The 22,719-nt window shown below is 42.8% G+C and overlaps 1 protein-coding gene across 2 annotated transcripts in view; it reads left to right on the top strand.

Annotated features, from left to right (window-relative positions):
- The window catches only part of SNX3 (sorting nexin 3), a 39,454-nt gene extending 34,577 nt beyond the window's left edge, over positions 1-4,877 (top strand). The window contains exons 3-4 of one of the 2 annotated variants that reach the window (XM_045844134.1): positions 2,627-2,751; positions 4,129-4,877. In XM_045844134.1, the coding sequence (XP_045700090.1) occupies positions 2,627-2,751; positions 4,129-4,234 (231 nt within the window). In that variant the 3' untranslated portion in view covers positions 4,235-4,877. The remainder of the gene's footprint in view (positions 1-2,626; positions 2,752-4,128) is intronic. The other variant, XM_045844135.1, reaches the window with a different exon arrangement.
- The last annotated feature ends 17,842 nt before the right edge of the window (positions 4,878-22,719 follow it).

Raw genomic sequence — 22,719 nt, 5'->3', positions numbered from 1 at the left:
TCGAGAGGATAGTCAGGCTTTGAAGGTGGAAATTTGGGGTGTTCCTGTAGTGTTGGAAGAAATGACTGGTTTGAGAAAAGATAGGATAGCTGATTTGGGAGGAAGGTAACATGTTTCTTAGCCTAGGAAATGGAATAGTTGGTGACAAGTAGTTGTTGGTGATCTTGGCATCACCTCACCACAAGTAGGGAAGTCTATGTGCAGATGGTATGAGGTGGAAGAAATTGATAATAACAGAATTTTTATCTGACCATGCCTGAACATTGTTAATATTATATTTTTTATTTTAAGTATATTTTATTGATTATGCTATTAGAGTTGTCCCATTTTTTTTTCTTCCCTTTATCCCCCTCCGCCCTGCACTGCCCCTCCCAACCAGCTTTCCCTTCCACCCCTTAGTTCATGTCCATGGGCCATATATATAAGTTCTTTGGCTTCTCCATTTCCTATATTCTTCTTAACACCCCCCTGTCTATTTTGTATCTGCCATTTATGTTTTTTATTCCCTGTACCTTTTCTTCCATTTTCCCCTCTTCTACTCCCCACTGATAACCCTTCATGTGATCTCCATTTCTGTGGTTCTGTTCCTGTTCTAGTTGTTTGCTTAGTTCCTTTTTGTTTTTGTTTTAGGTTCAGTTGTTGATAGTTGTGAGTATGTTGTCAATTTTACTGTTCCTAGTTTTGGTCTTTTTCTTAGATAAGTCCCTTTAACATTTCATATAATAAGGGCTGGGTGATGATGAAACCCTTTAACTTGACCTTATCTGGAAGGCAGTTTATCTGCCTTTCCATTCTAAATGATAGTTTTGCTGGATAGAGTAATCTTGGATGTAGGTCCTTGGCTTTCATGACTTTGAATACTTCTTTCCAGCCCCTTCTTGCCTGCAAGGTTTCTTTTGAGAAATCAACTGACAGTCTTATGGGAACTCCTTTGTGTAGGTAACTGTCTCCTTTTCTCTTGCTGCTTTTAAGATTCTCTCTTTATCTTTAATCTTAAGTAATGTAACTATGATGTGGCTTCGTGTGTACTTCTGTGCGCCCAACTTCTTTGGGACTCTCTGGGCTTCCTAGACTTCCTGGAAGTCTGTTTCCTTTCACAGTTTGGGGAAGTTTTCCTTCATTATTTTTTCAAATAAGTTTTCCATTTCTTGCTCTTCCTCTTCTCCTTCTGGCACCCCTATGATTCAGGTATTGGAACATTTAAAGTTGTCCAAGAGGTTCCTAAGCCTCTCCTCATTTTTTTTGAATTCTTGTTTCTTCATTCTGTTCCAGTTGAATGATTATTTCTTCCTTCTGTTCCAGATCATTGATTTGAGTCCTGGTTTCCTTCTCATCACTATTGGTTCCCTGTATATTTTTCTTTATTTCACTTTGCATTGCCTTCACTTTTTCCTCCATTTTGTACCATACTCAACCATTTCTGTGAGCATCCTGATTACCAGTGTTTTGAATTCTGCATCTGATAGGTTGGCTATCTCTTCTTCATCAGTTCTATTTTTGGAGCTTTGATCTGTTCTTTCACTTGGGCCATATTTCTTTGTCTCGGTGCGTGTGTTACCCTGTAATGGGCAGAGCCTTAGGTGTTCACCAGAGTGGGGGGGGGGGCACATTGCTTTGTTTAGTGGCACTGTATGTGGGGGAGGGGTCCAAGAGGGAACAGTGCCATTTGCTGGGCTCTCGGCTGCTTTCAGTCACATCCACTGCTACCCACAAGCAAATTGGAGCTTTTTTGGCGCTGATTCCTAGGTGTGGATAGGTTTGTGTACGTTCTAGGACCCTGTGTGTCTCTCTAACACTTTTCCTGTGAGCTGGGAATTTCTTTTGCCCCTGCAACCCCCACAGGTTTTTATACCCAGAGATTTTGAGGCTTTTTTTCCCCTCACTTGAACCCTGAGTTGCACGGTCTGTCTCCCTTCCAAGTTGTTCATCCTGGTTTATCTGCTTGCAAATATGGGACCACCAGCCGCTGCCTTGCCAAATGTCCTCTCCACTCTGACTGCCTGTCTCTACCCTTCCTGCCAGTCTGGATGAATGTTTCTTCTCTAACTCCTTGGTTGTTGGACTTCCATACAGTTTGATTTTTGGAAATTCTGGTTGTTTTTTGGTTTTTAAATTTGTTATTATCCTTCTTTTGGTTATACGAGGAAGCAGAGTGTATCTACCTATGCCTCCAACTTGGCCAGAAGTTCCTACATGATTTTTTCTTTATTGGATTGAGAGTTGATTTTGATTTCTACCTTTTCCACTGTAATGAAGCATTGTCTTCCTCAGGTGACATCAGAACTTGTCTGAGGGGCATGGTAGCTTTTATCTCAACATTCTTAAATGTTTTCTTTGTGTACTGTGCTTTGCTAATAAGTCCAGGAAAAATGATAATTAAACTAGGGGCCCAGCTATTGAGGAGAAAGTTGTTCTGATCAGCTCTTGTGCATTTGGTTATCTTGCCTCCAAAAAATTGAGTATTTTTTCAGTGTTTTTTACAAATTCCCTTTTATATTTAAACAAGTTTGACAGTGGGATGGATGGCTCTTATAGTGAGGATATACTTTTTCTTCATGTTGGGATCTGTAGATGTCCACAACTCAGTCAGCATGTTCGAGAACTTTCTTTCCTTACGTTGTTTTAGGTTGTAGTTCCCCCACTCCCTGGGAAAGCATTTTTGCGTCAGCTTCCTTTTAGAGGAGATGATGGAATATTTGATGACAATTTTATTGAAGAAAGGAAGCAAGGGCTGGAGCAGTTTATAAACAAGTAAGTTCTTTCTGTTTTTCAGGGTGTAAGAGTGGACAGTGCTCTAAGATTATGTTATGTGACTGCTAGTAATTTTGATATTAAGCTAAAATCTGTAATATTGCCTTTCCTTTTGGCCATTTCCTAACTTTTTGTATCATTTAAACAAAGTAAAAGTATATAACAAGTTAAATATCATGTGATAAATAGTAACACACTTAAGTGATTGAAATGAGTATCTTAGTTTTGACCTAAGTTTTGCATGTATTTGTTTTTCTTGGTTAATTTATGCAAGTTACATTTAAAATTATAGCACTTAAAAATACAGTTTTACTTATGATTCTTTCTGATTTAAGGTATGTTCTAGTATGAACAATAAAACTTACAATATCCTTGAAATCATTTTGTTTGATTGCAGATGGAGGTATTATCAGCATGTCTTATAAATGTGCACACTTAAAATTTTCATGGCAAAATGTATTCTTTTGGAAATGTGAGAAGATGGGGTTATCTTTTACTTTAGAAACTCCTAAGGTCAAAGCAAAATTTGTAACTTTAAATTTTATTTCCATTTAAAATACAGGCATTTTTAAAAAGCTAGATAGTGAGAGTTATACCAGGAAAGGGTTCACTATAGTTAAGTATTGACCTTAAAATCAACCAAATAAGGTCAGATCATTGAGACTGTGGTTGTGTGAACTATTTATTAGAAGCACTTAACTTTTTGACTAGTGGTTGGAAGATCTGTGAGTGGTGGGTAAACAGGAAAAAGAAGTTAAATAAAGCCTTTAACTTTTGTTATTTTAGACATCCTTCGTTGTCTTTTTATGAACTTTCCCTTTAGAGAAGGCAGTGCTAGAGTAGATGTTTTTAAATTCTGAAATAGAAGTCTGTTTGCCCAGTCTGATCTTGTGTTTAGTCTAATGGAAACCTTTAAAATTTTTAAAAGCCAGCAGCCCGGCCCCCGGCCCCACCGCCCCCCCTTTTCCCAAGAACCCTGTGCATGTGCGCCTGTCATTGTCTGGGGCCTTCCCCGAGCTCCATTGCACTTCTGACTCCAGCCCTGGGTCTTCTCCTTCTTCAGCATGGATTCTTAGAGTCAGCACATACTCACTTTTAATTTTAAAATTAATTTAAGTTTCTTATAAATGCACCGTCTGATAGGTAAAGAAGCTGAGTTGGGTACATATGCCAGAAGCAGTGCAAAGCTCATGACTGAATGTTTTCTAAATTATCCTTGTGAACCAAAGTAAAAAGAATTTCCTTTAAGTTGGTAAAGCATAGATTTACAGGCAGTTCAGACTAACACTTATTATTACTAAATTGTTTATGCTTCCTAAGCTTAAAATATGTGTTTTTATAAAATATTGGACTAAATTTGTCTTTTTTTATTCCTAGGGTCGCTGGTCATCCTCTGGCACAGAATGAACGTTGTCTTCACATGTTTTTACAGGATGAAATAATAGATAAAAGCTATACTCCATCTAAAATAAGACATGCCTGAAATTTGGCGAGAAGGGGAACAAAAACAAACTTTCTGTGACTATTAATGATCCGTATGCACCAGTGAAGAAGTTCTAACTTTAGCATGCTGCACAGAAACTGGTATATCATGCCTTTAGTATACTAACACTCATATGCTCTGTTTTGTTTTGTTTTGTTTGGGCAGTTGACGAGAAGTTAATTTGCTTTAGTGAAAATCCCTCCTTCAGCCTTTCTGTACAATGACTCTTCCTTGCTGTTCTAACGTGGTGCACTCTCTAGCCTCACAACGTTGTTATTCCAGCATAAGCTCCAGTGTCCTAACTAAATTACTGACCTGATCTTATCTGCACAGTTTTTGTGTCATGTTTGCTTCTTGAATAACTAGGATATTTCTCTTATCCCCTTTTTAATATGTGACGTCACTTGACCTAATTGATGTGTAGGAGCCCTGCACCATCGGTCGCCAGCATCCTGCACATCAGACACACACTCGTATGCTGAAAGTATCTCCCTGCAGGCTTGCAATGCCCTTCACATAGGAGATCAGTGAGGGAAATCTTTATATTCTGTATAAGAACAAAATCAAATTTATATACTAAAATCATTTGTCTAAAAATTTAAGTTGTTTTCAAATAAAAATAAAAATGCATTTCTGATATGTACTGATTGTGTTGCATCCAGCTTTTCTTCTTTTATGGCTTTTCTACTTAACTCACTTGTTGAGAGGGATTATTTACTAATTATATACTTCTCATTCCTGTAACTTCAATCCTCTTTAAACAGTGGTGATATCAAATATGCCACCACCCTTTGAATGGGGTATTTTCTCTTAAACAACTAAAAAAGCAATGTACTAAAAAAAAAAAAAAGCATTCCTTAAGGCTTGAGTCGTTATGAAGCACTTTGTGTATTTGAAAAATGCTTTATAATCTCAAGTCATTCTTTTGATAAAAGCCCTTTTAAGGTTATCAGTGCCATGCCTCCTGTTATTTAGAAGAATATTTCCTAGCTCATCTCCATGACGTGCTAAAACAAACTTAGCAAAGGTGGAATAACTCCTTATTCAGTCAACAGATTCATGCTTCCTCTCTGGTTTGCCTTGGGATAGTGGCAGTCTTGGTCCTCTTTAACCAAGGGAGAGGGACACAGTGTTCTCCCTGACTGGTGTGATACAAAGTGAGAAAACACATGCCTTCGTGTGCCTAACCTTTGTTGTGGCCAGAATGTGGCCTCTTGTTTGAATGGCACAACATCTGGTGCTTTGGGGACCCACTGTGACCTAGAGTTAATCCCCAAGGTGTAAGGTAAGGAAGGTTTGTCCACCCACACCAGAGTGTCACCTGGAGACAGGTCAGTCATTGGAGAGGAAACCAGCCTAGAGCTTGGCCCAACTAGGATGTCCACCAAGAAGGCTGGAAACCGTAGGAAGAAGTCAGAGCTGCCCTGTAATAAGGCCTTAGTATTTCACAGTGCCATAGTACTGGACCTTTCAGTTGCTATGCATTAACACACAACGCTAAACAATGTGAATTTTATCATTGAGCTAGCAGAATAAAATCAAAGTCTGTCAGTTTTGGGTATTCAGAACAAAGTAGTGGGAGCGCTGCTAAATGGCACGATGCCTCCGAAAGCAGTGGTTCTCATCCGGGGATGACTTTCCTCCCTGGGGATATTTGGCAACGTCCTGAGGCATTTTTGCTTGTCGCAACTGGAGAATGACACTGAAAACCAGTGGGCGGAAGTTAGAGAAGCTGCCAAATCTACGATGCACAGGATAGCTTCCCACAACAGAACAGTGTCAGTAGTGCTGAGGTTTCCACTCACCATGGAATTCTTCTGATTTTGGTCACATATATGAGGGAATAATGTGGTCTCGGGTGAGTTGTACTGGCCCCACTTCCTTCTAACCCCTACAGTTTCCTAAGGGCATGCATACTGTAAGAAAGCTGAAGGTTTTAAGTTAGGTGAAAAGTTGTTCTATTCCAGATAATGTGTTTCTGCCAGGGAAAGTACTTTCCAGTGTTGTTTCTCAACACTGGAAAGAACTGAAACTGTGGTCTATGTTAAAACTGCACTTTCAACCCTGTAGAGTAAAACTGTGGGGGCTGTTAACTCTACTCATAGGAAGATGTTCCAGAAGCCCTTAAGAGTCTTCCTAAAAGAATAGAAGTGAATTTGGCAGTGGCTTATGCAGCACAAGTTAAGGCTCTGTGCCTTTTCAGCACCTAATTTCCTTGTCTCAACTCCTGCCAGTTGTAGAGGGTAAACCCCTGTGGGACCTTTAATAACTCAGAGTTGTCGAGAACTAAATGTCAAATCCATAGGAGAGCAGTGTCTGAGACACATAAAGCCCTAATCATAGTTCTCTGATGGCAGTGGTAATCAGGGCAGTGGTAATCAGACGTACATTAGTAGTAACAGCAAGTGTTACCACTAAACGAGTGGCTGTTTTGGGGTGGGTTTAGCTGGTATTTGGTTTCTTCCTTAGAGGTTTTGCCATCATGACCCTCAGTAGTGATGAAGATCTCGGGGCAGGGGGGGGGGAGCGCGGTGCCAGAGAACATCTCTTTATTACATCGTGTGGCTTTTCAACTTGACCCTCTTGTTACATATGGTCCACTCTGCTTGAAAAGTCCTTGTGCTGTTGCCTCAGCACTTTTTTTTGCCTGTTCTGGTTACAGGAGCAAGGATACATGTAGCAAATGAAAGGAGGAGTCTTCTGGCCCCTAGGTCTTGACAGATAAGATTTGTTTGAAGTATGGGTGGACAGAGGGCTTAGTGTACTGTCTGGCATGCAGATGCTAGCTGGGATTTATTACAGTATGCAAGTGTTTGGACTGGGAAACGAGTTAGAAACTGTTTTAGAAGGATAGAATAAAAGTTTTCCTCAAGTTTCTTTGTGATCTTTGTCACAGAACTTTCCTATGAAATAAATAATATTCTCCTTTAAAGATGGTTGAGGTTAGCCTGGATGTTGATGGCCCTGGAATACGTCTATCTGACTCTTGGGGACAGTGCCTGTGATTTGGTACCCAGGCCTTATTTGATGTTCAGTAAATGTATTGAATAAATGGAAGGGTGAATTTTCAGTAACATTTCCTACATCCTTTAGGCTGAACACGAGTGATTAAATGGCTGGGTTTGGTTTTGTTTTTAAGTTTGGTTTTGGACATGAAGAGCTTGCTGATCAGAAGTATTTTATTTTCCTAAATTTAGCTGTGCACCACAATTACTCTCTAGGATTAAGTCCAAGATTTCTTTTAAGCTTCCCAGATAATTTTGAAACAGCCAGGTTTGGGCACTTAGCTAGGATGCCCTTTGATTTCCAGGAATTTGGTCAGATTTTATCTTGGCTACTTTAACCTGGCTACTTACATCATTACACAAAGACACCAGGAAATCGAGAAAGAGTCAGGACTTACCAGATCTTGAGGAATAACTTCGTAAGTAGTGACTTATAGTAGATGAAGTTTGCCTTATTCCAACCTTGCTAAGAAAATAAGACCTTCATTTGGAGGCCAGGCAAATTTATTCGAAAGTGCAAAAGGCAGTTCAGAGGATGCTTTCCACTGGGAGATGAGCGCCATAAATGAAGAGACCCCCCAAAATCCAAAAGCATTAGGCATTCTATATGTGCAAAGTGTTAACATAGACAAGAAGTTAAACACGAGCTTTTTTCTCAAGAAACACAGTCTTGTTAGGACATTGTCATTGAAAGATTCACTGCTGGTACAGCCAGGTTGGGGGCGTGGCAGATGTGAGGAGGACAACAAGAACACGGGAGTTCAGATGGAGGGGAGGGAAATAAAGGGGACTTGTGGTGTCAGGCTAAAGAGCCTGAAATGTGCAGGTCTTGTCCTCACAAGAAATAGCTGAACAGACTGAAAATGACTTTTTGTGTACCCACCCATCAGAGAATTGAGGTTGCAGGGCAAACCACCACCCCCAAATCTCAAGAAACAGACTCTTCTAGAGACAGAACCTGTTTTCCCAGAGCAGAAACTGCTGGATCGATAAACTGGCAGGAACACTTACATGGTAATATTGATGAGTTGCTGGAGGTTGAGTGGAGACCGCAGTCTTAGGGGGGTCCCCACAAATTCCTGGGCTTTAACCTCCAGGAACCTCACCAGAGTCCCACAGTGAAGAACAAGAAAGATCTTCCTTATGGCTCTAGCAGGGAGGAGATAAATAATTATCATAAAATATGCATAGAACTTTATTACAAAGGCCTACTGTGCAGGAAAAAAGATGCCAGAGCCCTAGTCCTGTTGGGAGAAGGGCATTCTTCTCACACCAGCCCATCTAGCCTTCCTCTCTCACCTAAGGGGGAAAAATGTAACAGGGGTCAAGACTTAAAGGAAATGTACTGAGAGTGCTTCAGGCAGGCAAGGGACGAAGGGCCGGAGGAGGGAAGCTATACCACCAGGGAAACACCTGTGAAGATCACAGGCCACAAAACACAGATTTGACCTGGAGCTTAGAATCCCATCCCCCACCATTACCACCGCTCCATCAGGGCTCCAGTGTAATCATAGTGGATTACAGGTAAAAGCTGCAAGACAGACTCTTGAGGAAGAATAATTAGGGGTAACAAAAGTTAAGATAGAGACAAAAGCAAAGACAACAAGAATTTGAAGCCTCTGGTACAATAACCACAGCGAACATTAAGCACAGTCACTCCCTAACCAGATAAACCCTCACACAGAAGGCCTGCTGACTTTGGTTCCTGTTACTGAGTACAACGTGTCTGACTTTCAATAAAAAATTACAAGTCATGACAAAAGGCAAGAACAAAGCAGCCTCGAGAGGTACAGCAATCATCAGAACCACAGTCAGGACACAGATGCTGGAATTATCAAATGGAATTTTAATAACTGATGAATGTGTCAAAGATTTTAATGGAAAAAGACAACACGCAAAAACAGAAAGGTTGTGTAATACGAAATGGAAACTTTAAGAAGGGGAGTGCTAGAAATCACCATAACAGACGTGAATGATTTCCATGGACTCACGGATTCATCCATAGACTCAAAATAGTGTAGGAAAGACTTGAACTGTGTAGGTAGGTCAATAGAAGTTTCCCAAAATGAAATGCAAAGAAAAAAATAGAAAACACAGAACAACATCCAACAACTGGGATCATTTTCAAAAAGTATAACATAGGTGTAAATTGGAATACGAGAAGGAAAAGAAAACAGAGTGAAATTATTGAAGTAATAATGGTTGAAAATATTTCAAAATTAAAAATACCAAATGACAGATCCAGGAAGCTAAGAGAACAACTTCAAAAAACAACACAGGCATCTCATTCTAACTGCAGAAAATCAAAACCAATAGAAAATCTCGAAAAAGCCAGAGGAAAAGTGTGTAATAAAGCAGTGCAGGTTTGACAGATTTTCTTTAAATTTTGTTATTGATAGAAACTTTTTAAAAAGATTTTAATTACTTATTTTTAGAGAGAGGGGAAGGGAGAAAGAGAGGGAAAGAAACATCAATGTGTGGTTGCCTCTCCCATGCCCCGTACCAGAAACCTGGCCCGCAACCCAGGCATGTGCCCTGACTGGGAATTGAACCAGCAACCCTTTGGTTCACAGGCCCACGCTCATCCACTCAGCCACACCAGCCACGGCGAGAAATATTGGTTTGTTTTTCCACTTACATGTGCATTCATTTGTTGATTCCTATACATGCCCTGACCGGGGATTGAACCTACAACCTTGGAGTACTGGGACAATGCTCTAACTAACTGAGGTACCTGACTAGGGTCAGGTTTGACAGGTTTGTTTTTTTTAACTGACTTTATTGGGTGACATTGGTTTGCAAAACCATAAGTTTCAGGTGTACAGCCCGATAAAACATCATCTGCACACTGCACACCACCTCAAGCAAAGTCTCTGTAGGTTTGGCAGTTTTGAAACACCTTTTATCAGTAGTTTTGAGATGTTATCACCAGAGTTGGTGATATTTTATAACACCTGAGTTATTAACCTACAGTCTGAATTTGAATAGGAAAAAAGTCACATCTTTATACTTAGTATTTATTCTGAGTGAAATTTAGTGTTTCTTTCATTATGAATATAGGAACAAACCATTAAGACTAGAAAAGCAGATCTTGTGACTGTTGCCAGTTAAAAGTTGTGAATATCACATTTGTTGCTGCAGATCTTGAAATATGTACCCTCACTACTTGAAAATTATTGTAGTTATTACACCAGCCCCAAGATCTTGCTTAATGTGTTAAAGAGAGACACATTTTATCACCGGTTTAAAAAAACACTTTGATAAATGTATTTAACAGAATGGTTTCTTCTGTAATCCTATACATTTTATTGTATTATTTTAAAAACACCTGAGTAGGGATCTTTGGTACAAAAAAAGTTCGGAGCCCTGGAAATAACAGATTCTGAACCCTCCCACCCCAGAGTGTGATGTGGGAGTGCCCAGAGTCTGCACCATGCGGAGCAGGGAGCTTGCTGTCCACTGTGTGTGGAGGAGGAGGGAGAGAGACTGGAAAACAGCCAGCCTACCATCTCTTGAGTGCTTAGGTTTCAGCCTGGGCTCTTTACATGTATTGTTATTACTTCATTCTCAAAACAACCCTATGCAGTGGGTATTATCCCCCTTTTACCAAGAGAAGAACTGAGAGCTGATGTCATCTGTGCAAGGTCACACAGCCAGTAAACAATGAAACGGATTCAAATCCAAGTTTTTCGGACCTGACATTCCGACACCTGTGCCTGTGTGAGGCTAGACTGTGGGCAGTGGGGTGGGGGCCCGTGCCAGCATGTGGCCCTGATAGCCAGTGCCTGCGGACTGCTGAGCAGAGCCTCTGGCCTCCTGGGCATCGGTGCCCCTGGTGCATGCACAGTTTGCCTTGACACCAGTGTTGTTATCAAAGAGGCTAAGGAGAGCAGACTCCTTGTCTTCATCTAAAGGAAAGTTAAATATTTAAGAGAACCTGGTTATAAAACTGGAGTGGCCATCCCTGCTTGGCAGATGTAAACACTGCTGCTTTGTCGTCACTTAGCTTTCTCAGTGCATTTTCTTTCCTTTCTAGCTAGATTATACTTTAATCCAGTTGTTTTCATGTTCAGTAAATCCAGACCATGTTTAACCGGTTTATGCATTGAAGAGTCTTGAGGTGAAGAAAGTTTTGTCCTTTCAACTGCCCTGGGGATTTGCTGTCTTTCTGCAAAGGGATTTTCTTGGACCTGTAATCTGAACACTTTTGACCTGTGGGGTTTTGTTGTGTTTTTCCCCCCACTATGAACAAATTCGTGAGGCTTGACTTTTTGTGTGCTGTGGAGCAGAGACAATGCCCTTCTGTGAACATCTTCGCCCAAGGGCAGTAGTAATTGATGCTGGGAAGGCTAATCTTTCAGCCATCACTTCTTCAGGGCCGGACTGCTCCCAGGCTGCCCCACTGGCCTCAGCTGTGTTCTGGGACGGCATTCCAGAGAGGTCTGAGAGTGGACAGTCTCCCTTAAACTGCAGTGGATTGGTCTCAGACAGCCGTCAGTGCTACTGAGATGACAGGGCCTTACACACATTATCTGGTGGGAGAAGAAATTGGCACACCTTCCATGGAGGGCAGCTGGGCAATAACCATCAAAACTACCAGCTCAGGATTTGACTTCCAGGAATTAGTCTCACCGGCATACTTTCCACTTTGAGAAGTGGTATTTATAGAATATAATATTTTCTGAGTATTGATTGAATATCTCTGAAAGATTATATCAGAAATGGATAACATTGATTGCTTGGTTGAGGGGACTGAGTGGCCCCAAGACAAGAGGAGGGAGGAAAACATTTCATTATATGCTCCTAAACACACACACCTTTTTATTTTGGAGTGATTTTAGATTTACCGAAAAGTTGTAGAGACAGTACAAAGAGTTCTCATATACCTCCTCACTGAGTTTCTCCTCGTGTTGACATTTTACATGGTCAGGGTATTTTTGTGAAAACTAAGAAACCAGCGGTACATTGCCATCAGCTATGATCCAAACTTTATCCTACTTTCGCCAGGTTTTCTACTAATGTCCTTTTTCCGTTCCAGGACCCAGCCCCAGAGGCCACACTGCACTTAGTCAGCACGTCTCTGTAGTCTCCGTGGTCCTTGACATGGAGGCCCTTCAGACTTTTGAAATTTTGTATATCTGACTACTACTAGCTAGTCAAAAATAAGTAAATTTTAACACAGAATCCAACTTACAGAGCCATAGGATGGTAGAATGGTAAGGAATCTTTGAAGCAATCCAATGCAAGCTTCTCATTTCTCAGACACAGGAAGGGACTTGTCTGAGTGCCTCCCCAGAGCTCAAACTAGAAACCAAGGGGGTGGCGGTGAGTCAGGGGTCCCTAGGGAGTAGTGGAAAGAGGGTAAGCTTTAAAGCCACCCAGACTTGGGTTCAAATCCCAGCTCTGAGTCCTTGGGCCAGCAGGTACTCTCTTTTTTATGGGGGTGTCTAGATTCTCACTCAGAGTGTTTTAAGATACAACCATGTTGTTGCATATATCAGTAATTTGCTTAAAAGGCCAAACAAACAGACAAACAGTTCTTTGAGGAAGCAGTTCTGATTGCAAAGAATTTGTCGAGAAAACAAAGTGTGTTTTTCCATCCTTGATCTTTCTTTCTTGTGCTGAAATGTGACACCACTGATCACACTCTCCCTTCCAGGGGACACTTGAGCCCTCAGTCCTCAGGCTCCGATCTGCTGAGGGGAAGCCGGGGAAGGAGCATGGGGGAGGGGAGGAAAGGCTACAGTGAGAGGGAATGAGGAGAAAAGTGGGCTCCGAGACACATCCCTTATTAAGAAGCAAGGGGCTGAGATTTTGCATGGAGTGCAAAATGGAGCTGTACAAGGAGCTGAGCTCTGGGCTCAGAGCAGCTGAGCGGCCTGGGAGGTGATGCTCACCTCCTGGGCCTCCGGTGTGAAGCCATGGGAGTGGACAGCTCAGCCCCGCACCCTCTGCTCCGTCTGTCTCCCCGCATCTCTCTTCCCTCACAGTCACGCCCTCGTCAGTTCTCTCCAGCCCCATGGCTGTGTTTCTCCTATAGGTGTATTTCCTGTGGACGGGCAGGTTTTACCTGAACTTGCATAGAGATTCCCAAGAAAGCAGGCACCTGCTATTGACTCTCAGACTGAATGTGTCTCCACAGACCCTCCAGCACCTGTGAATTCCTTGCAGAAAAGACTGAAATCAGTGGAAAGGGAGGTATGAGAAGGATAGATGGTGATGGGGAAAAAAATACAATAAAAAATAAATTTAAAAAAACTGAATCAGTCAATGCTCTAGCTTTGGAAATTTTAAATAAATTTGACTATAAAATAAATATAAGTAATAAAACACCAATATATATCAATACAATAAATATGCCATGCTACTAAAAATAATTTAGGCCCTGACCTGTATGGCTTGGTTGGACATCGTCCTGCACAATCAAAAGCCACCAGTTTGATTCCTGGTCAGGGCATATACCCAGGCTGCAGGTCCAGTCCCCATTGGGGGTGTGTACCAGAGGCAGCTGATTGATGCTCTCTCTCACACTGATGTTTCTCTCCCTCACTTTTCTCCTTCCTTCACCTCTCTCTAAAAATAAATAGAAAAAATCCTTTTAAGAATAAAAATACTCCCTGGCTGGCATAGCTCAGTGGATTGAGCGCGGGCTGGGAACCAAAGTGTCCCAGGTTCGATTCCCAGCCAGGGTACATTCCTGGGTTGCAGGCCATAACCCCCAGCAACTGCACATTGATGTCTCTCTCTCTCTCTCTCTCTCTCTCTCCCACCCCACCCTCCTTCCCTCCCTGAAAATGGATGAATAAAATCTTAAAAAAAAAAGAATAAAAATAAATACAAGTAATTTTTAAAAACAAAACCATCTTCTAGATTGTTTGGCAAACAGATGAAAGAATAACTTACCCATACTCCTACCATTTTTTCCTAGGTAGATTTTCAGGTGATAATACTACCACAATGGTTTTGCAGAGAAAATAAATGTGGAGGGTATACAAAATGGCTTTGTGCCACATTCAACTGGAGATGTTTATTGTTTCCAACTTAAAAACATAAATAACACTATGGTGAGCATTCCTTATGCATAAAGCTCTTGCTAAGTTTTAGGTTCTTCTTTAAGCCCGAGTTTTAAAAGTGAATCTGAAGGCATGAATGGATATCTTTGGCTTGTGATACAAGTCTCTGAATCATCTTTCACAGAAGTTGCGTGCCCACTTACCATAAAAGCCTTTTGTAAAAATTCTGTGTCACCTTTCACTCTGAAGAAGATGCCTCACTGGTAGGTGTACTCTTTCAGCTAGGCGGTGAAATTGGCATTCTAGTCCTGCTGCTGGCTTGCTCTCTGGAAGAGAGATACTATTTCCAGGCCTTAGCCAGCTCTTCGGGCAATATAACCTGCTGGCCTTATCTCCTCCAGTGGTGACTGCTTATGTTTCTAAATGGTAATGGTGGCAATGTATACAGTGAATGGATTGCTATCAGTTTCTTTCTTCAGCAGCAGCCTAGTTTCCCTTGCAGAGGAGACAAATTTTTTTTAATGGTAGGGTACAGTGCTTTGGGAAAATGCAGGGAAAAGGGGGATCTCTGGGCAAAATCAGATGCTGGATTAGGCTGAATAATTTGGTGGGAAACACAGAAGTCAATAATTCCTAAAGGGATTCAAGGTGACGGCAGAATTTTACTAACTTCCCCAGAGGAAATCCCTAAACTTAATTGATTTGGTCTTGGCACTTGTCAAATGGCTTTATAGAATTCACCTTCTCGGACCCCATATATTCTAGATAGAGACATTTAACTCTTTAGTCAACAAATACTTGTTGACGGCTTTGGAGGCACAGCACACAGCACTGAGCGTTGCAGTCAAGGGGACCACAGGTATGTCTGAAAATAACAACTCAAGGTAGAAAGTGGTGCATAAAGCAAGATGTATACAACGTGATTCCAACCTAGTTTCAAACACTGTCTGCCACCCCCTGCCCCCATCTTCAGCCTCTAACAAGATACCTTCCTGCCTCTGAAGCCTTGACCTAAAAATGCCACTCTGCCAGGCATTTACCCATGCTGTTCCAGCTACACCTGTTCGCCCCTGGCTCAGCCCTGCTCATCATTTAAGAGTCAGCCTAACTTTTGCCGGCTCAGTGAAAGCCTCCTGCTTGTTTCAGAAAGAGGTAAGATTGAGTGTTCCTTTCTGGTGTTCCCTAGGCAGTGTCTGTGTCTCCATGTGTGATGAGCATCTTACTGTGTGGTAATTCTTTGTGCCTTGGTCTCCCTTACTGGACCACGAATGATCTCCTAAAGACTTTACTTACTATTCATTTCTGTCCTCCCCATGGAGCTCCGGGTCTGGTGTGCAGTGGTCCCACAAGGACCGTGACTAGGGGGACCTCTGGTCAAGATGGAGGCATAGGCACACGCGCTTCACCTCCTCATGCATAGGCACACGCGCTTCGCCTCCTCATGCAACTATAGAAAAAATTACAATCAGATCTCAAAACAAGTAACACCCAGAACCATCAGAAAACTGAGCTGTGTGGAAGTCCGACAACCAAGGATTTAAAAAAGCCACATTCATCCAGGTGGGTGGGAGGGGTGGAGTTGCCCAGAGAGGCACAGAGCCGGGATGGCGTCAGCAATGGAACAGACAGTGCCACATTCACATGTGGTGGATAAAAACAGGGAGGGATGCCTTGGGAGTGAGTGATCCCAGTCCCAGGCCAGACAGCACAGCCCAGGGTTCCAGTGCCAGTCAGATAGATCCCTATAACTTCTGACTGGAAAAACCAGGGGGAGTTGGGATGGTGGAAGAAACTGCTAGATTTTCAGGAGATTCCTTTTAAAGGGCCTGCACAGTCTTAGAACATAGGCAACCCTCCCACTCTGTGATTCACCACCAGGGCAACAGCTGGAAGAATGCCAGTCGCATATGGGAAGTGGGTGAAGTGACTGGAAATGGAGCAAGTGCCTGGCAAACCTCCAGAAGCCATGCAGCAGCATTGTCCCCTCCCCAGGTCCTCCCCCCACACAGAGTCACAATACAGTGAAGCAGGTTGCCTTGCCCTGCGATTACCTAAGACTCCACCCCACACAATTAACAGGTGCTTTTTCTACAGTAGGACACAATACTAAGACAAGGAGTCAAAGCATCTCTACCTAACACACAGAAACATCACAGGAAAACTGCCAAATTGAGGAGACAAAGAAACATGGCCCAAATGAAAGAACAGATCAAAATTCCAGGAAAAGAACTAAACAAAACAGAGGTTACCAACCTATCAGATGCAGAGTTCAAAACACTGGTGAGCAAGATGCTCAAAGAACTCATCAAGTATGTCAACAACATAAAGGAAGAAATGAAGTTTCCACTAAGTGAAATAAAAATCTACAGGGAAACATCAGTGGAGGGGAGGAAGCCAGGGTTCAGACCAACAATTTGGAACATAAGGAAGAAGTAAGTATTCAACCAAAACAGCAAGAAGAAAAAAGATTTTTAAAAAATGAGGATAGTATAAGGCACCTCTAGGACATCTCCAAATGTGCCAACATCTGAATCATAGGGATGCCAGGAGAAGAGGAAGATCAAGAAATTAAAAACTTATTTGAAAAAATAGTGAAATAACACTTCCCTAATTCGGTGAAGGAAATAGATGTACAAGTCCAGGAAGCACAAAGAGTCTCAACCAAGTTGGACCCAAAGAGAACCACACCAAGACACATCATAATTAAAATGCCAAAAGTTAAAGATAAAAAGAGAAGTATTCAAAGTGATGAAAACAAAGGACCTATGACCTAGATCATTCTATCTAGCAAAGCTATTGCTTAGAATGGAAGGGCAGATAAAGTGTTGGGCCTAAAGATTAGGTAGAGATGCTTTGACTCCTTGTCTTAGTATTGTGTCCTACTGTAGAAAAAGCACTTGTCAATTGTGTGGGGTGGAGCCTTAGGTAATCACCAGGGCAAGGCAACCTCCTTCACTGTATTGTGACTGTGTGGGGGGAGGACCTGGGGAGGGGACAATGCTGCTGCCTGGCTTCTGGAGGTTTGCCAGGCACTTGCTCCATTTCCCAGACAAGGTAAAGCTAAAGGAATTCATCACCACCAAGCCATTATGATATGCAATATTAAAGGGACTTATTTAAGTAAAAGAAAAAGATCAAAACTAGGAACAGTAAAACAGCAACAAATTCACAACTATTAACAACTGAATTTAAAAAATCAAACTAAGCAAACAACCAGAACAGGAACAGAATCATAGATATGGAGATCATTGGAGGGTTATCATCTGCAAAGGGGAAGGGGAAGAATGGGGGAAAAGGTGCAGGGATTAAGAAGCATAATTGGTAGGTAAAAAATAGGCAGGGCGATGTTAAGCATACTATAGGAAGTGGAGAAGCCGAAGAACTTATATGTACAACCCATGGACATGAACTAAGGGGACGGAATGCTGAAAGGGGATACCAGGAGGAGGGGGACAAAGGGGGCAAACTGGAACAACTGTAATAGCATAATCAATAAAATATATTTTTTAAAAAAGACCATGACTAGATAAAGGATGAATGGATGATGACTAACCCATGGGGTTATGGCATCTCATTCTCTTCCCCCATTCAAAGTTCTGGCTCTGGACTATGACCCTGGAATGCCCCAGCTGGGCCAGAGTTGAGGTCTCTCTGCTTAACCCCTCATTCCCCAGTTCAAAGGGCTGGTCCAGCTGTTTTGAGCTAATGTCAGGGGCCCAAATGAACCTCTCACAAATTGCATAGATATTTGATTTCTTTCTTTTTTCTACTATGCACCTGGTCTTCTTCACAAACTCACAACTGCTGCTTAAAGATAAAAATCAACTTTTCTTTCTTCTTGTGGGATTAACTTAAATAACCTTTTCTCTAGTTTGCAGTGTTCCAGAGAGTGACCCCTTTCCCTTTTTCTCCCAAAAAAGGTGTCCATGTCATGGAAGCTAGTGCACAGCAATGTGCTCCTGGCTGCGGGAAGCAGTGGGGTCCTCAGGCACAGCACCCCCACCCTGCTGGACTCCGGAAAGACGTCTCTGCTGCTCACCAGCAGGCATACATGCTGCGCTTCACAGCAACTGTAGACTCTGGTCTCCAGGTTTGGCCACAGCCTCAGGTAGTCCCTGCTGCCAGGGCCCTACTTCAGCTCTTGCTGGCTGCAGATTCCTGAATCTCTTCCAAGTGCTCCAGTGACAGCCCCAGGGGGCCAGCCTTACTACCCTTTGCTGACTGGTCTGTCCTCTTGCCCTGCCCATGGCTCTTGGGCCAGCTCCCACATTGCAGGGGAACAGAAAGAAAATGAAACCTTAGCCCCTCGCTTTTCCTTCCACACATTGTAAACAGGTTGATGTGGACACCTCAGGAGTATCGTGGAAGCAGCGCCAGTGTTGTGGGTTATGGAGATCCAAACCACTCTTCCCTCAAAATTACCTTCACTTCTCCAGACCCCCACACCTGGTCAAAGGTCTGGAAACTGGGGCATAAACCTCATTCTGGTCCACTCTGCTTCAGCCTCGCTCTGTTTTCCCTTCTCCCATTGTATTTGCGAAGAAGAAATATAAGGAGATTTTTTTTCCCCCCACTTCCCCTCTTTACCTCAAGCCGCAGGTAGCTCACCTCCTGGCTTCACTGTCATGGGCCAGGCAGAATTTCTCTGCACTACAAAGCTCTGTGAACTGGGTTCTCTAAGTTCCTCCTTTGAAAAGAGGAGAATAAAGGATTTGAAAAACTCAAAATAGTAGTCTGGCTTGTAATGTTATTATATTGCTGTTTAAACTAAGAAAAATAGGCAAAAATGAAAATAGTTGTATTGGGGAGGTGGGATTATAGACTATTCTTCCCCCTCCAAAATTTCCTATAGCTAGAAAAGGAAAGTCAATTTTAATGTTTGTATAATGTATTTGAAATAAAGTAACTGCCTCTCACCTCTGGCCCATATGATGCCTACCATGTACGTAAAAAAATATTCTACTGGGTGCTGTGTGTGTTAGAAACTGAGTCAGCCAGCCCAGCCCTCCCAGGAGGGAAAACTCAGCTTCAGTCCCGGGGCCACTCCCATTGCCGGCTCCCTGCAGGCAGCAGGAAGCCTGGAGTTAACCTGGGCTGAGAGGGGCACGCAGAGTGTGCATTTCTCCAGGCTCAGCTGCTGTTTACAGGGTTCTGAGGTATCTGTCAAGGGGTTGGGGAGAAATGTGCTGCTCCCTTGGGCCCGACAGCCTCAACCCCACTTGTGAAATACAGATAATCGGGACCCACTGGCCCTCCCTACCACTCTGCAGATCTTCCCCATTTCTGGTTTCTGGAGAGACCTTGCTTTCCATTGCAGAGAGCCTGGGCTGGGTAAGGAGTAGCACTGTTGGCAAGAACTGGCGTCCTCCTTTTGACATTCAAGGCAGACAGGCTAGGAGCTTGCTGGTCCCTGTGGGGAGCAGGTCATAAAGAGCTTGGGGAGTCAATTCCAAGGGCACAGCCCCTTCCTGCACACCAGGCCCTCCCCTCCTCCCACCTCCCCACAGGCTGCTCCAAATAACAGGCTACTGCCAATTACAAAAGGACTCTTAACTCTGTTTCGCAGGCCCCTTGATTGATCGCACTGGTGAGTGAAATTATAAGCCTTAATGATCACGTTAATTTCTGGGGAAAGACGGTCAGAAGAGGTTCTCAATCATAAGCGCCACAATCAGCTGGGTGAGTTCAATGACAGGCCAGAACAGGGAAAGAAGGGAAAGAATTAACTTTTTTAAAGGTCACCAGTAAGTGCGGGGACAGCAGCCAGGCAAGAGGGATGAGGGGCACGGATGATCCTGGACCCTGAACAGGAACCCCTGTCCCAGGGCTCCCGGCCAAAGGCACTATCATTGCTGTTCATCCTCAATCGCACCCTGGGGCTGTCGTGGAGCTTTCTAAGGCTGATGCCCGGGCTCCGCCCAAGACACTGCATGATTGGCCTGGGGTGCAGCTTAGGCGCTAACAGTTTCGGCAGCTCCCCAGGTGATTCTGTGTACAACCAAGACGGAGAACAACTTGCCTTGATGAAAGGATTTAGGGGGCTAGAAGTCAAAGCTGAGCACAGGTGGAAATGCACTTAATCTGATTAGTTCTTGCCGCCAAGGAGACTTCGTTCTCATGGTCTCCTGGCCCCACTTAAAGATGATGGTGATGAGAAGAGAAAGAGGGAAATTAGGCCTCACTGAGCCTAGTGTTCCTCGCACGGACCAGAAACACTGAGATGCAGAGATATGAACTGACTTATCACAGTGGTCAAAACTAGAACCCTGCCTTTTCACCCTGGCTTGTGCTCCTTCCACTGGGTTTATCACTCAGCCAGGGCAAAGAAGGTGTCCCGGATGACACTCCGGGGCGTGGGGTGGGGGTGGAGACAGGAGCTGGGAGCCACTCTTCCCCTCTCATGGCAGAGGAGTCCAGGACACCTCTGTCCCTTGCTCAGTGTCCTGGGACATAATGATCGCCATTTATTAGAGACACAAGGGCCACAATAAGGACACCTTTCTCCGCCTGAAGGTCAAACCTACGACCTTGGCCTCCTAAATACTTTAATCCTACTCACCATTTTCCAGCAGAGCGCTGCAATATTCTGTCATGTCAGAAAGATGCCCATGCTATGTTGGTAACATCTCAGTTTCCTCACTGGAGAGACTTCCCTCTGCACGTTGCTGATGAGCTCAGTGGGCAGCTGGAAGTCCTGGTGACCTTTCTTCACGGTCTATGTGCATGTCAGCAATATTTGGAGAAAAAAAGAGCCACTTCATGTTCCAAAATGAGCTTCAAAAACCCAAAAGCATGATTTAAAATGCAGACTACATAAAAATTTGTCATTTGCAGTAAAGATATTAGAGTTATTCAGTTAAAGTTATTGTCCCTCAATTTCTGTGATTATAAAAATGCCATCATGAAGGGAATGACTTGAGATTCTCAGAGCATCATCTTAGCAGCAGGAAGGTCTGCCAACTGCTTCGACATTTTCATTTATCACTTCAACCTTCACTCTAATGTGGGTGCTCCCAAAAGTTCACAGAAGGGGCCTGGACCACAAAATTTGAGGACCCAAGCTCTAACCATGGGTACAGGATGAGACCTACTTGCCCAGTTCAGTAAGCATTGTGGCAGAGGCATATTCATCATAGAAACATATGCATCCTCTGTATTTTTCTAACAGCTTCTGAAGTGTTCATCAAGCCTCTGTCTGATTAAGCACTTCTAAATTCTGAGCAATGAAATGGTTCCTCTCATGCCCTCTTGGCAGGAGTGCAAATTGATACGATCCTTTTGGAGAGCCATTTGGCTGTGTGTATGTATCACAATTAAAAATGCATATAATCTTTGACCCAGAAATGCCACTTCTAAGAGCTTAGTGTACAGAGATACCCTCACAAGTCTACAGAAGTGTACACAGAAGGGTGGTTCTTTACCATGTACAGTATTAGTGAAACACTACAGGCAACCCGAATCTAGCAATAAGGAATCTGTTGAGCAAACTGTAGGACATCCATAAGATAAAATACTAGGCAGATGTTAAAAAGAATGAGTCAGGGCCATATATACCAACAGGAGAGACACACATGCACAAAAATAACTTGCAGAAAAATAGATTTCCATTTTTATAGAAATGATTAAGCACAGTAACAACAGTGCAAGTCTCTGGCCAATGCATTCAGTTTGTGAATTCCTAAATTGGATTGAACACTTTGATCCCCAAATGAAATAATCTAGGAGTCTCAATTCAGTTTCTGAACTCATCCTCTGTTCTTCCTCTTCCCTAGTATCCAAAAATAACTAAAAAGGAACTCAAACCTAAATGTAAAACTTCATACCTAGTTGTCACAGTGTATAAATGATACTTTTGAAAAGTGACACTTCCAAACTTCGGAAAACCATTTGTCAAAGGAGAAGCAATGAAGACTGGTTTTTGGCTGCAGTAATCATTTGGTTGGATTCATCTTCTCTTGTTTGTGTATTTAAATCACATGTATTAAAATTGTATATCTTGAATTTATATATTCAAATACTACTGCAGCACCTACCCCACAACACCAGCCTTAACATCCAGGTAAGCAGTGAGGTTCTTAAAATACCTAGGCTGGCCCTGGCTGGGTGGCTCACTTGGTTGAAGCATCGTCCCATACACCAAAAGGTTGTGGGCTCCATTCCTGGTCAGGACACATATCTAGATTGCAGGTTCAATCCCCAGTTGGGGTGTATGTGGGAGGCAACCAATCAGTGCTTTCTCTCTCTCTCTCAAATCAATAAACATATCCTTGAATGAGGATTAAAAAATACCCAGGCTGCATCTGTTTTTTAACACCCAGAAGAGATAGCTGGGTTTTTAATTCTGGGTTTTTCAAACGTTGCAAACCAGGTTTGATTCTTATTTGTAATGACAGAGATGCCCAAAGCAAAGGTAATTCCAGAGGGAATCAGTATTTGTGTCATGTCACAGGCAACTTACTTCATTTTA

This window comes from Phyllostomus hastatus, unplaced genomic scaffold (assembly GCF_019186645.2).
Source record: "Phyllostomus hastatus isolate PE091 unplaced genomic scaffold, TTU_PhHast_1.1 phas_contig_40, whole genome shotgun sequence".
Classification (NCBI taxonomy): Eukaryota; Metazoa; Chordata; class Mammalia; order Chiroptera; family Phyllostomidae; genus Phyllostomus; species Phyllostomus hastatus.
This window is presented reverse-complemented; position numbering and strand designations above follow the sequence as displayed.